The 14,057-nt window shown below is 41.8% G+C and overlaps 1 protein-coding gene across 1 annotated transcript; it reads right to left on the bottom strand.

The window, feature by feature from the left end:
- Positions 1-367: 367 nt before the first annotated feature.
- LOC147630599 (ABC transporter G family member STR-like) lies at positions 368-3,762 on the bottom strand. The gene is made up of 5 exons (XM_086810016.1): positions 3,216-3,762; positions 2,957-3,136; positions 2,610-2,878; positions 2,060-2,529; positions 368-1,984 (listed from the first exon to the last, which is right to left on the bottom strand). The coding sequence occupies exons 1-5, from the start codon at positions 3,696-3,698 to the stop codon at positions 921-923; spliced, it is 2,466 nt and encodes an 821-aa protein (XP_086666142.1). The 5' UTR covers positions 3,699-3,762; the 3' UTR covers positions 368-920.
- Between the last annotated feature and the right edge of the window lie 10,295 nt (positions 3,763-14,057).

A 14,057-nucleotide genomic window follows, 5' to 3' on the forward strand; every position in this document is an offset into this window, starting at 1 on the left:
ATAATTTTACTTTAGAGAGACTTATATAAGCATTCAATGCCCAAACTCATTTTTTATAAGTGAGATGACTCTCACATTAATGTTTGATGATTCTTACATTTTTCCCATTTTCTTAATTTTAATATTCCTCTCCGCTCTCGTCTCCTAGCTTCTCTTCTTTTAGATCCTATGTACAAAAATCTCGCACACTAATGCTCTCTTGGCTTGTATAACTCTCATCTTTGCATCATCGAGTGCATACCATGAACATGGGAAAATACAATTTTCCCAAGGTAAACATATCTCTTATAAAAGCATGAAAGTAAGAGGTGAGTACCATGCTATATATAGTTAGGATGGAAAATACATTTCTTATATAAGCATGAAATGACAAAAACCTTGTTTGAATTTGTCAAAAATTGTACCATATGCGGATGACATGTAATATAGTTATCCTTGGTAACCTTGAGTCCTTAAAGCTCACTCAAAATGAGCAAGTTTAGGAAATTAAAAAAAGGCCAAATGATTTCTTCACTACTTTTTCCATGGCTTCATCAAATAGTACAAATAGGCCAACCTTCAAGTTTGTAAATTGACACTTTGGCATGTCGACACTTAGTGAATTTCTTTTTGTTTGTACAACCAAGAACAAGTTACATGTTGTAGTGGGAATGGGTGATTTTTTTTTAAAAAAAAAACATTGAACGCTTGCTTATAAAATTATTGAAAGCTTGCTTATAAAATTATCCTCTTAAGCCTTCAAAGCTAGAGAGATTGTTCAGACTAGATTTAAGGTTGATAGTGCAAGCCCATTGCTGTTCTACCTTCATGCATTTTATTTGGCAGAATGGAGAATGATTTCATCTCTTCAAGGGTAGGAGAAGAACATTGAGGTATTCAAAATCTTCTTGGACGTGAACATTTTGTTGCATGAAATTGAATCATTTTCGAAGGTTTTTTGAGTAGAATCTGAGAATGACATAGAAGATAAGTCGGTATAAGGCTCCCCATGCCAAAAGAACGACGACATCGACGAGGATGCTATGCTGGTGGACGTCCAGACTGTAGAGAATGTCAGGGCCGGCGATCGTGCAGCCGGACGGACGTCCGGTGAAGCCAGGGTCTTGTTTCACGGCGCCCACAGGTCCGGCAACGGGATTGTTACTGGAGCTGTAGCAGAAGTGGGGGTCGGATTTGAACTGGTTGATGAGCAGGCCCTCGAAGGGGTACTTGATGGAGGAGATGTAATGGAGCCATTGCCAGTAGCGGGGGATTTGGGTTCTTTTGATGAAGAATCCGCAGGTTAGGAAGAAGAGAGAGGTGGAGGCTATAACCACCGAGTAGCCAGTTATGAAATTGGGCACCATTGCGCTCACAAAGATAACAAAAGAGTTGGATGATATGAGGGAAGCGTAGAGGATAAGCCAGAGGGTGGCTATGGAGCCTTTGAGCTTCATGGTGAAGAAGGTGATGACGGCGAAGGTGAAGGCTTGGATGGCAAAGAAGGGGAGGTTGACGAGGAAGCCAGCCACCACGTAGCAGGAGGCCCTGTAGGCGTTGTGGGAGGTTTCGCGAATGAAGATGTAGCGCTCCTGGATGAACGCCGGTATGGCGTCGTTAGAAGAAAAGAACAGCAGCGACGATGAGAAGATGAAGAAGTTGAGAAGATCGTAGGCTACTTTGATGTCGTCCGGCGAGTCCAGTCTTCTGTAGAGTGTCGCCAGCATGCCGCTCATCACTGTGAACACGAGCTCCCGCGACAAGAAGAGCTCCGGCGTCCTTATCACGTTCAGAAGGTTTCGCCACATCAGAATACGGAGCTCCCTCGCCCATGAGTTGACAAAATGTGCGCCCACTTCCTCCTCCTCCACCTCAGACGACTCCGCCGAGGTGCTTAGATAGTCGGCGGAGCCCGCCTCCTTGTCGGCGGCGATCACCTCCACCACCTCTGTAATCGTCTCCACATTCACGCTGCCGCGTTGGTTCCCTCGGCGTGGCGTCCTACCTGCAAAGAAAGGAGCTCTTAGCACAGTTTTATAGCCAAGGTACTAACCTACTAACAATTTCACACTACACCAACCTGGCGTAAGCCCCGGCGTCCGCCCTGGTGTCATCCCGGGTGTTCGGCCTGGCGTCACCGGCCATGTCGGACGCACTGGCGTCCCCCTCACCACCTCTGTGTAAATCCAGACGGGGAAATCCTTGTAGAATTGCGACGCCAGTTTCAGATTGCCAAAGTTGTTCATGGGCGTGCGCTCGAGAGAGTAGTCAAACTCCTCCTCGTCAAGCTGGCCCGCCCAGCGGTTTGCGCCCATTTGACGTCTCGCTGACGCCGCCGTCCTGGGCTGCGGCGTCTTGGCCGCCTCCGACGGCTTGATTCCGTGTCTGTGAAACTGGACCAGCGGCTCCAGTCCGACTGTCGACTCGTCGTACTCCTTGATCACGTCTAAGAAAAACTCCAACGGATTTTCCCCGTCCGGCATCTCACGGCCAAACGCGCCCAAATAATCGTGAAGACCAGCTGCCGGACCGGTATACACCAGCATACCGCTGTCGGCACCCAACAAATCTAACGATTAAAGTCCGGCAGCAATCTCCGGCAGACAATGACGAAGGGAATGCAGCTGTACCTTGCCAAGACAAGAATTTTCTTTAATAGGGCCTGCACACGGTAGCTCGGCTGGTGAACGGTGAGCATGACGGTGCTGCCGGAGCGCGCAATATCCACCAGCTTCTCGACGACGTTCAGCGCACTGGTGGAGTCGAGGCCGGACGTCGGCTCGTCCAGAAAGAGAAGCTTCGGATCGTGGATTATATCCACGCCTATCGAAACCCTACGGCGCTCGCCGCCAGAGACGCCGCGCGTGCTCTGGTCACCGATGTACGTTTGCGCCACCATCTGCCGGAGCAACGGAAAATTCATTCAAGCAGCCAAATCACGCGAAATCAAACCGAGTTTTTCGACGGAGAAGTCTACCTGTAGCCCCAGCTGGTCGAGCAGATTGTTCACCCGGCTCTTCTTCGCCGTCTTGGACATTGTAGACGGCAGCCGGACCTCCGCCGCAAACAAGAACGTCTCGTATACCGTCAGCATGGGGAAAAGCTGGTCGTCTTGCATAACATAAGCTGATATCTTCTTCATCGTGCTTGCACTTATCTGCCAGATCAAGATCGAGTCCGGCAGGTCAAGCATTTATGCCAATCTTTGGGCAGCAAGAGAGACGGTACGTAATTACCTGCCGCCCGTCGACTTTGACGGTACCACCGAGGTTGCCCTTGGCGATCCGGCCGGCGAGAGCGTCAAGCAGAGTTGATTTCCCCGCTCCGCTAGGACCCATAACAGCCGTAAGCTCGCCTTTGATGGCTTGGCCGGAGATTCCACTTAGCAAGCTGACCTTCTTCGACACTTTCTCTCCGTCCTTCCGCAGCCGCTTGGTGACGACGTACGTGAGCTCTTCAAACTCAAGTCCGCCAGCCAATACCCCCTGAAAATCAAAGCTTCTAGGGTGGGTTCCGTTGGTGGTACTGTAATTTTCCGGGAAGTTGAGCTCTTCTGCAGCCTCTTGGAGCTTGATAAACGTCTCAAGGGTACGCAGCCCATGTGAATTATCACTGTGATTAGCAACTAATTGCGCGTTGTAATCTTGCGCCATAATCAGAGTAGAAGCAGCGCCATGCGAGGCCGGCTGATGAACGGTGTGCATGTAGTTAGGGTTCATTAAATCAGCAGATGATATATTGAGCAGCGAGACAACATTATTTACCCCCCAAGACAAAACACAACGTTGGGGTTTCAAAGAACCTTATACCTGCAGGTGACAAAAAAAGGTCAAGGGTGATATCCGCCGTTTGGCTGAAACTCCCAATGCCTTCTGCAAAAACTAGGCCATTACTGTACCACCCGTCCCCCCCACACATAATATTCCAGCATTTTTCGTTAATTTTATCTGAAATTTGTGGGCCAAAGTCTTCCTCTTTGGATACCCTTTGATGGTGGTTTAATTTACGAGGGTTTTTTTTTAAAACAGATTCACTAGTACCTTCCCCTCATTTCTTGGTTTCTCAACCTTAGTCGGACCGCCCTCTTCCTCTCATCTTTTTAAAAATTCTCTCTCTCTCTCTCTCTCTCACACACACACACAGAGGAGACTTCTTAAAAATTCTCTCTCTCTCTCTCTCTCTCTCTCGTTAAGGTATGGTTTATACATACATGCACCCATGCACATGCTACATGCATACACATGAACCTCACCGAACACTTGTCCATTATGTAACATCCTATAGCTACCACACACTCTCTATATTGACATACCAAACCTTTGTACATATATACACATAGCTAATACAACATAGTATTGCTATAGTTCTTGGTATTAATTTCTCTTGCCTTTGCATATCAGCCAGCCATGGTAGGATTTCTTTTATGCCCTCTGAAATTGAGAAATATAAGAAACCTAACACAGGCAACTAATAACTTAAATTCCATCAACAGCTTGAAATCCAAAGAAAATACGTACTTCTCTATATATGGCAGCACAACAAAGCAGGTACTCGAACTAACCCCCTGGAAATAAGGAGCAAGGTCCTCTTCAGACCTCGACTGGTCAATCAGGATAGTTGATACCAAAGGATCACAAATATATACTTACTTTGCCTGGTCTGGCAAAAGCTCTTTCAATAGTACCCTACAGATTGAATTAAAAACATTAGGAAAGGGAAAAAGAAATCAAAATAAGAAAGCATTCAAAAAAAGGCGAAGAGTACACACCTTAAACAAGTAAGCACAATACTGTCATCAATCTCTCTATTCTTTTCAACGAGCATATAAACATTCGTTAGAGCGATATGGAGGTACTCCTCTTGCTCGGCACTGTAATGAGACATTGCATATGATCTGACCAGGCACCGCCTTAAGTCTATCGTTATTCTCTCCCTCCAACTTCAGAAGGTTTTCTGCCAATTCATCCCTAACGGCATTCTCTTCTAATAATGTCTCCTTTCCCTTCAGATCCACCCCTTTACAAGCCTCTTCAACCCTTGTGGACCTGGTGTTGTCACCTCTTCAATAACCACCTTCTTGTCAGTAGCCCTGTTCCTCTTCAAAGCAGGAGGAATGGAGAGGATTTATGCTACCTTCCTATCCTCCCTGAATGGTAGAGGTCGCATGAACTTATCATACCTATACCTAACTCTACTTACTAATGTCATGTCCTTGTCCATTAGTGTGACCCTCCTTGCATGGGTAGCACAAATGTTACTATCATTTAATAATTCTATAAGGAAGTCCTCGCATGACCCTGAAGACATACGAGGGCGCTACTCTACCATTTAAAGTAACCTTTCCACTTTATTCTTTTGCTAATGGATCTTACAATCCTCAAGAAAGGAGCTTTGGGGATGAGGAGATTGACAACCGCATGCGCCTACCTTATCTCCACAAACATTTTTCTTTGCCTCTGCAAAGTGACCCTGGCCTTTGAAATATTCCTGTTGGTGTTGGGTTTGACATCATGAAGCACAGGTTCATTGTGACATCCTTTGGAATTTCCTTTGGAAGATCTGGAACCAGAACTGGATTTGGCACTGGATCTGGCACTGGCACTGAAACTCTCCTAACGATCTGTTTCGTGCGTGCCATTGCAGTACTAGAAAAGAGAAGGCAAAGTAATTAGCCAAAAGTCAAACGACCACCATCCACCACACGATAAGGTGAATCGAAATGTGGACCAACGTTCATTTTGCGCAGTGAACGAAATAAGAACTTATCAATAAAATTCACCCAACCGTCCACGGAACGATATGTCGATTCGAAAACATGGAGAATGGCCATATCGCACCGTGAATGAAATCATTGTGAAAGAAAAGGGGGGAAGAGAGAACTTATCAATAAAATTCACCCAACCTTCCACGAAGCGATATGTCGATTCGAAAACATGGAGAATTGCCATATCGCACCGTGAACGAAATCAGCAAAAGAAAAGGGGAAGAGAGAAAAACTTACAAGCGCTTGAAACAAGGGCTGGGATAGATGGATTCAACGAGCTGCACGAGAAAAGCGTGGAGAAATGCAACGAAAAAAAAATGTGGAAAAAAAGCATGGAAAAGAAAATATTCCTCCTTTTTATAAAGCAAAACGCAATCATGACGTCGACTGCATCAGCCCTATACGTGGCAATTCGTGAATCGACGATGATGTAAGCCCTACCACACGTGACGTTCGATCCTCAATCATGTGACGTCAGCCCTATTATTTGACCTATATAAAGATGGTGCGAGTTTTTTTTCTGCTTTCTCTACGCTCAAAATATTCTCGCCTTCCATATCGTCCACAATGCGAGTCGGCTTTTTCCACGGCCCATACTGTCCCCACGGTGCGATAGTTGCATTCACGCTTCGTTGCTTTCCCCTTATTGCAGAACGATTTTCACCCAGATCATAGCAGCGATGGAGGTTAACAGTTCTCACTTGTACAATGCTGCAGATGATGTGGATGATTTATTTGCTGGAGGAGATTAAGGACGAGCCCAGTGCCAGAGAGCATCTCTTTGATCTGCTGAGGAGGGCTGGGTAGGAGAAATCCCTTTCCCATGTAGAGCCTGTGTTCAACATTCCGTTCAGTGTGGAGGAGATTATCAAGGACATGGCAAGGACATCCGTGGAGGGAGAATGGACAAAGTATTGCAGGTTGGTTGGCGGAGGGACCATATCGGATGGGTCCATTACGTATGTCCACATGTCAAGCCTCACAGTCACCTCGTCTTAGAATTCAAGCATGTCGAAGAGGTGGGACACTTACTCAGATGATCAACGTATCAAGATTTGTGTTAACATGTGCCTAGTGCGTGGCAGGAAATGCAAGTTACTAGAATATCATTTTGGGTTTGTTGCCTATCTCTTTCTTCCTTGGGGGGGGGGTCACTATATGTAAATCCTCTATATCACGTGCGTTCAAGGCCTATTTAAAAATTCCCTTATCTGTGAATTTTTTAGTGAATATAATGTATCCTTTCCTATTCAAATCTGTAAATTTTTTTTAAAATACAATAAATAAATCCCCTCTGTAAATATATTTCTGTAAGTTTTAAATATTTAAAATGTCCTTCTGTTGAACCCACGTGATACTTACATATTTATACGAGTGACCCCCCCGAGCTTTCTTCATGCTGATAAGGAGGATTACATAAAATAGGAGCTCAAAGGAAGGACTAATAAATCAGAACAGTCCTTTATTTCAAGTGCTAAGTCTGCAGAAGAAGAGGTCCTAGACCTTGTGTCCGAGGGAGGAGGAGGAACTCCTCAACACAAATTTTGATGTGGTGGCAAAGTTTAAGGCCTCCACCATCATTGATGAAGGAACATCATCTGTCCATGGGAAGCGATTGACGTCCAATTTTGTTATCCCTGGGCTACGGTCCTTCCTAATGGGAAGTATTACCTCCTCCTCTCCCACATTCAAAAACTCTACAATTTTAGGGAGGATTATTCTCTTGCTATAATAGCAAACGCAGTTGTGAAGCTGCGTCCGGTGTTCTCGATGTAGAGAATGAGCATAAGGATGAATTTCTCGCATTGGAGATAGAAGTGACAGAAAACTTCTTAGAGGCCCCAAAAGCAATGTCCTTGTGCTTTAAAAAAGCCAAGGAGAATGAAGCTTCTCTTCCTTCAGTGAAAGAATTTCAAGCCCTTCTCAACAGGATATGGGCATTTCTGAGTTTGGTAAGTAACCTATTCCCGGCTCCATCAACCTTTGGGATGCAGCCAAGTTGGACAGAACCAGAAGGTAAATTATTACTTGTCTGTTGCCTGAATTAATTATTTTTTTAGTTTGTCTGGTTTAATTCTTATTACTTTAATCTGTTTGAACTATTTCTTACTTTAGTTTGTTCCCTCCTGGTTTTTAATGCAGATAGAGCTTGACGATGCCGATGGATTTCTTGGATGAGGTGGTGCTGGTTGTGTACAAGAGTTGGGCAAGATGCCGCTCTTGCATACTACCTCTCTTCTATCGACAAAAATATATTTATTATATATCATAGCAAGTACTCCACGGGTGCAGAGATTCCACTCCTTACACTGAAAGCTCTATCTAGGTATACAGGGTATGCATTTATACCTTATAATATACATAAAGTCATGCTTATAGAGAAGTATGCTTCCATCCATATCTTTGGATACGGCCTTGGTTTTTGGCCTTCTCGAGTAGGTTATTTCCTATGTTATTCAAGCTATGTCCTAGGTGCAGGAGAGTGGAGGATGTAAAGTCACTCAAGGGCTATAGTCGTAAGAGGTTTTTGCGTTATAGAGGAAAAATGCCTACCGAAGAGGGGGAGCAAGAAAAGAAGAGACTCAAGAGCAATTAGCTCTTTTCATTGTAAATATTTTCACTGTAAATCTTCAATATAATGGAATGGTGCAATTATTTTTTATTTTCAAGTCAAAAAGCTTTAAAACTTTCTTCTAAATGTTGTCTACTTCCTAAGTAAAAAATGTTTACTTTATTCCAAATACTTTCAATTTCAAAGTGCTGTTTCTACTTCCAAATTCTTCTTATGCGTCTTCGTGAAGATCTCCATGCTGCATGACATGCTGGTCCTGTTATGCCAGCTTTCCACTTTAGTGATCTTCTATGTTTGGAATTATTTTGTGCTGCCCTTGCAAGATTACTCATACGTGCCCTTTCCATGGATAATTTTTGCCCAAAAGTATATCTGTAAAACCAGTTAAACATCTCCTTGAGGTAATTTGTACGAGTCTTCCCTCCTCTATGCCAGGTGTTTTTAAAATATACTCCTCTAGCATGATAGTGAGATTTCTCCATTCCTTGTGTGCTCCACATGTCCATAGAACCATACTCATTCATGAAGTACGCACCATGAGCATATAAAGAATGTACTGCACAAAAATTAAGAGAGTCAATAGTTATTCATACTCATTTCTTAATATCCAATAGGAAGGAGCAAATGTGTTTACCATGTAGTGCGTAATGTTGGTTTCACCCCATGTATCAACCATGGACTTCGTAAAATTAGAAAGCTCGTCTTGAAATTTTTGTCGCTCCTTTGTGGTTGTCCTGCCTTTGGTCAAAAGTTTCACCATCTTATTGAAGTCTGACCAAACCTTCTCACGTAGAATTATAAGGCTTGAATTGGTGCAGTCAAATGTTGTATAGTTTCATAAATCCTTCCACAAGTTCCAAGGCTTGGTTGAATCCTTGGCATTTTCTGGCTTCTCTAGAAAATGTCTTGCTTTATTTCCACTCATGGACACTTGTTGTGCAACCTCATGATTCATGCTAGAGGTCTTTTTGTCAATAGTAATCTGCACATTGCCACCATGGCACCCAATTGAGTTGAGTAGTTGCTCTACTTTATGAAGAGCTTCTTCTTGTCGTTTTTTGCCTTGCATAGTAAATGCTTAATCTATGTGACACTTGAGCAAACGGTCAAACACACGCATGAATGCATACAGTGTACAGAAGTGGACATTCTTCTGTACACTGTATGCATGAATGCATACAGTGTACAGAAGTGGACATTCTTCAGTTCGAACGGAACTATAGGATTCCATTCTGGGTCTCTCAAATGCCTGTTTGGCACAACTAGCATGTTGGCAAACAAGACACCTCCAACCCAGTTGCCAACAATATCGTCCATGGGGTCGTGCTCGATATCTTGATCCTCAAGCATCCTCTTCTTTCCTAACTTTTGTTTGTTTTCCCTCACCATTCTTATGCACCACGGACAAGGATTTGGGGTGTTGGCACCTTTTGGACACCCAAGCAAGCACTTTATTATCTTCCAGTCACCCCCCAAATGCCAATCTACTGTATAAGTGCCCTTGCCCTCTACCTCAAGTTTTTCTCCCTGAATTTGTGATTTGATGACAGTGATAATCTAGGGTATCCTATCAAACATCCAAGCGAGAACTTTATGTGTCTCTTTTGGTACTTCAAATGCCCTAAGCCACCAAATCTCTTTCTCTGATTGGACACTATATGAGGAAAAGTCTAGCTTGCAAATCCTCTCCCTATCAGGCGTTTGGTTGATCAGAGTATTCCCCTCAAATGTGTCTTCACTGAGAAAAGATGATAACTCTGAAATTTTTGCATATGCCATAGCCTCATTCATGAGTGAGATACTCATTCGCTCTATCCTCTTTCCTTTCACAATGACACTCATCCATTTTCAACACAAAGCTAACTTTGTCACCTTGCATGACAAACAAAATTAAATAAGCTTTGATTTTTCATAGGCTTTTTCAACTACTTTGCATCAACTACTTTACAAGAGATAAAAGTTACTTACAATTATTAGGTAATCCATAGAATAAGATCATAACTTTCTGAAGACGTTGTAGATCAACAAATATATTGTTGAACTCGTTGTAAGGAACCACAATATTACCATTGTTGCCTCGCTTTTTTCCCCAAGCTCTAACGATCAGCACATCATTAACGTAGTGGTACTCTCCAATCTTACGATGCACATCTTCATTGCATGTCCTCTTTGCTAATCTTAATCTTCTTGGGGTAAGAAAAATATTTCATGTGATGCCTTGTTTGCGAAGTGTATCTTGCAGTAATTGATGGAGAGCCTAGTATCCTTTTGTGCTTATGCCCACTTCATCACATGCCTTCTGAACTTCCTCAATGCCTAAAATGTTAGTTATATCTTTCATTATCTCATTTGCAAGTATCTATCGTACCTTCTTGTAGCGTGGATCTCGAACTATGGAAAGAATTTCATGTTTTCACGCAGCTACGTAACATATCTCCAATATCTTGAGGACCATTATCACCACACGCATCTTTAAGAAAGGTCCTATAATGAACTAACAAAGATTACTTATAGCAACAATATTATATAATGAATTAACAGTTAATTAAAAAAATCAAACAATAGATACACTCTAATAAGAATAACTTATAACCAAAAAGATGAATAGAAAACAAACCTTGCTGCATGAATTCTTTGCTTGAGAGCACCACCACCAATTGCAAGTGTCTTAATGTTGTTCATTGTCCTCTTTTGCTCTCTGGCTCCCATGGGTGTGCTCTTCATACGCGAGATTGTATCCTGTAACTTCAGGATGTGGTCCTCTTTCTCTTTGCCCTCTTTTGCTCTCTGGCTCCCATGGGTGTGCTCTTCATACACAAGATTGTATCCTATAACTTCAGGATGTGGTTCTCTTTCTCTTTGCCCTCTCTCTGTAGTAAAATATTATTCTATGCAATTTTGAGAGCTTGTTGCACACTACTCAAAGTGACTTGCAAGCTATGAATTTGTGAGTTTAGAAATTGAACCTTCCATGCATCACATATACTTAAGAGTTTGCAATATCCAAGGAGCCAAGGAGCCCATTCTCACCCTCTCCAACAAAATGAATGAATGAGGGTAGGTCTGTGAAAGGTGGAGAGAAATTTGAAGAAGGATCATTAGGATATAAATACCCATTAACCCAAAGATCCACATTACAATGACCCTGCTGTCTTCTTTCTTGCTTCTCCTATGCATTTGGATGTTCTTTTCTGATAGGTGTATATTCATTCAAGATGTGAATATGCAAGTCTACCTTCCTCAGTCGTGATGAATTTGAGATGTTTATTATTTCTATGAACACACATTTGTATCTTTCTTGCCGAGCATTGTGATCTACTCCTAACACCTTGGTGGACACCATTTGATTTGTCCTATCAGTTAGTCCCTTGGATGTGCCTGTCCATACATTATGTTCATGGATACCAATGTGTATCATTAATTGGCTCATCGGCTCATCGGATGGCATCACATAATAGATGTAGCAATTTCATGAAGCGATGTACATTGTAGGCATTGAGCAGTAATGGCAAAAGGAGCTTTCAAAAAGCACTGTCACACTCCTCTCCACTAGTCAGTGGTTTTAGCATGCTCCTACTAAAAATGTGATGTGCTTGAGACCCTATGGTTATTTAGTCACCGGGAAAAGCTTATTCACACATAACTACCTAGGCAATGGCTTCTCCCACACACACTAGGGAAGGAAATGTTGGAGGTTTGCGACTTTGACCACCAGCAACAAGGATCATACTTAGTCCATTCTTACACGTGATCCCATGGTTGGTAGGAACTCAAATACAATATCAACATTATATTGCCTAAGAATCTCCATGACCTTGATAACCTCTTTGAAATTTAACAAAATATTTGTTAATGTGTTTCCCTTCTTTATGCTCTAAAGGAATTCCAAGATGCTCTTATCCTCTCCTCTTATTACAACTGTGGTTGAGGTTGATGCATCAGTTTTGTAGTTATCTTGTAGGGGGCTGCATAAATCTATCACATTTGATTGAGTTAGAAGTCCTCTAGGTGGGCTATCTAAGATGGCTATTGGTTTTGGGCTTAAGATTAACAAAGCATCAACTAATGCAGAGTAATTACTTGAAAGAGTCTTTAAGTATATAGAACTCCTCCCCCTTGATGATTAGAGGTAGGCTCTAGTGGGACTCGCAACTCTTGGGACCTAATATTTACTATTGTTTGCAATCCACTAGAGAATGTCATGGGGCTACTTGTTCTTATAAGAACTTCGCAATCATAAGAACTCGACCATTGGTGAAACATAGATTCTTCTTAGAAGATGGGAAGGAGATTGTGCAGCTCATTGTAAATAGGAGTAAAAAGAAGTACACAACAACAAAAAAGAATGTCACAAACAGGTACAAACGACACACCAAATGAATGTTGATTAACACCTTTAAATAATATGGCCTTTTTTTAATTGACCGTATTAATATAATTATTTCTCATAATATTATTTTTAAAAAATAAAACAATATTTATAAATAAATATTATACACACACACACACACACACACATATATATATAAACAAACACACACACACACACACACATGCATATATATGCCCACACATACAAATATAAACATGCATATATATATATTAATATACATATACATATACATATATACATATACATATATATATATATATATATATATACATATATATGTATGTATGTATGTATGTATGTATGTATACACACACACACACACATATATATACACACACGCATGCATGTATTTTGGACCATATATATAAATATATAAATATATATGTATATATTTATGTATATATATATAAATATGTATGTATATATAAATATATGTATATGTATAAATTATAATATATATATTATACTATATATATATATAGTAACACACACACACAAATATATCTATATATATATGTATATTAATATATATATCTATATATATTAATGTATATGTATATATTAATACTTATATATATGTATGTATGTATGTATATATATATGTATTATACACACACATACACAATATATAGTACATGTGGCACCCCACGTGACGACATGCGCCTTGTGTAGTGCTAGGTCGGGCAATACATGTGGCATTCCACGTGTATTGCCCGAGATCGGGTAATACACATGGCACTTGTCAATGTGGAGGTGCCCTATAATCAATGACGCTCTATCCCCGTCTCTCCCAAACCTCTCATGCATACTTGCCTCTCTCCCCCTCTCGCACATACATGGCTCTCCCCTCTTGCGCATATGCACTCTCCTCTCCCGACACTCTCACATATGCATACATGGCTTCTCCCCTATCACACATACTCCCCTCTTGCATACTTACTCGCATACTCACCTCTCTCCCCCTCTCATGCATACACGGTCTCTCCCCTCTCACATTTTACCTCGAGGGGTGCACTACTAAGAAATCCTTGTATCACACGTGTGTTCAAGGGGTATTTAAAAAAACCCCTTATGAATTTTTCATGAATAAAATGAACCCTTTTCTTTATGGACATGGGTTTTTTTCAAAATCAATTAAAAAACCCCTTATGCAAATGTATTTCTGTAAATTTACCTTAAATTTTCAAATTAAAAAACCCCTTCATTTGAACTCACATGGTATACTTACATATTTTTAGGTGAGCCCCCCCCTCTCTCTCTCTCTCTCTCTCTCTCTCTCTCTCTCTCTCTCTCTCTCTCTCTCTGAGCCCCCCCCTCTCTCTCTCTCTCTCTCTCTCTCTCTCTCTCTC

Source organism: Cibotium barometz, chromosome 16 (genome assembly GCF_041138505.1).
Source record: "Cibotium barometz isolate CiBa-2024 chromosome 16, ASM4113850v1, whole genome shotgun sequence".
Lineage (NCBI taxonomy): Eukaryota > Viridiplantae > Streptophyta > Polypodiopsida > Cyatheales > Cibotiaceae > Cibotium > Cibotium barometz.

Excerpts from the sequence above, each read along its gene's own strand:
- LOC147630599 (XM_086810016.1), bottom strand. The coding sequence starts at position 3,698 with ATGAACCCTAACTACATGCACACCGTTCATCAGCCGGCCTCGCATGGC. Across the intron at positions 3,137-3,215 it reads TCAAAGTCGACGGGCGGCAG|ATAAGTGCAAGCACGATGAA; the intron begins GTAATTACGTAC and ends TTGATCTGGCAG. Across the intron at positions 2,530-2,609 it reads AAAATTCTTGTCTTGGCAAG|CGGTATGCTGGTGTATACCG; the intron begins GTACAGCTGCAT and ends GGGTGCCGACAG.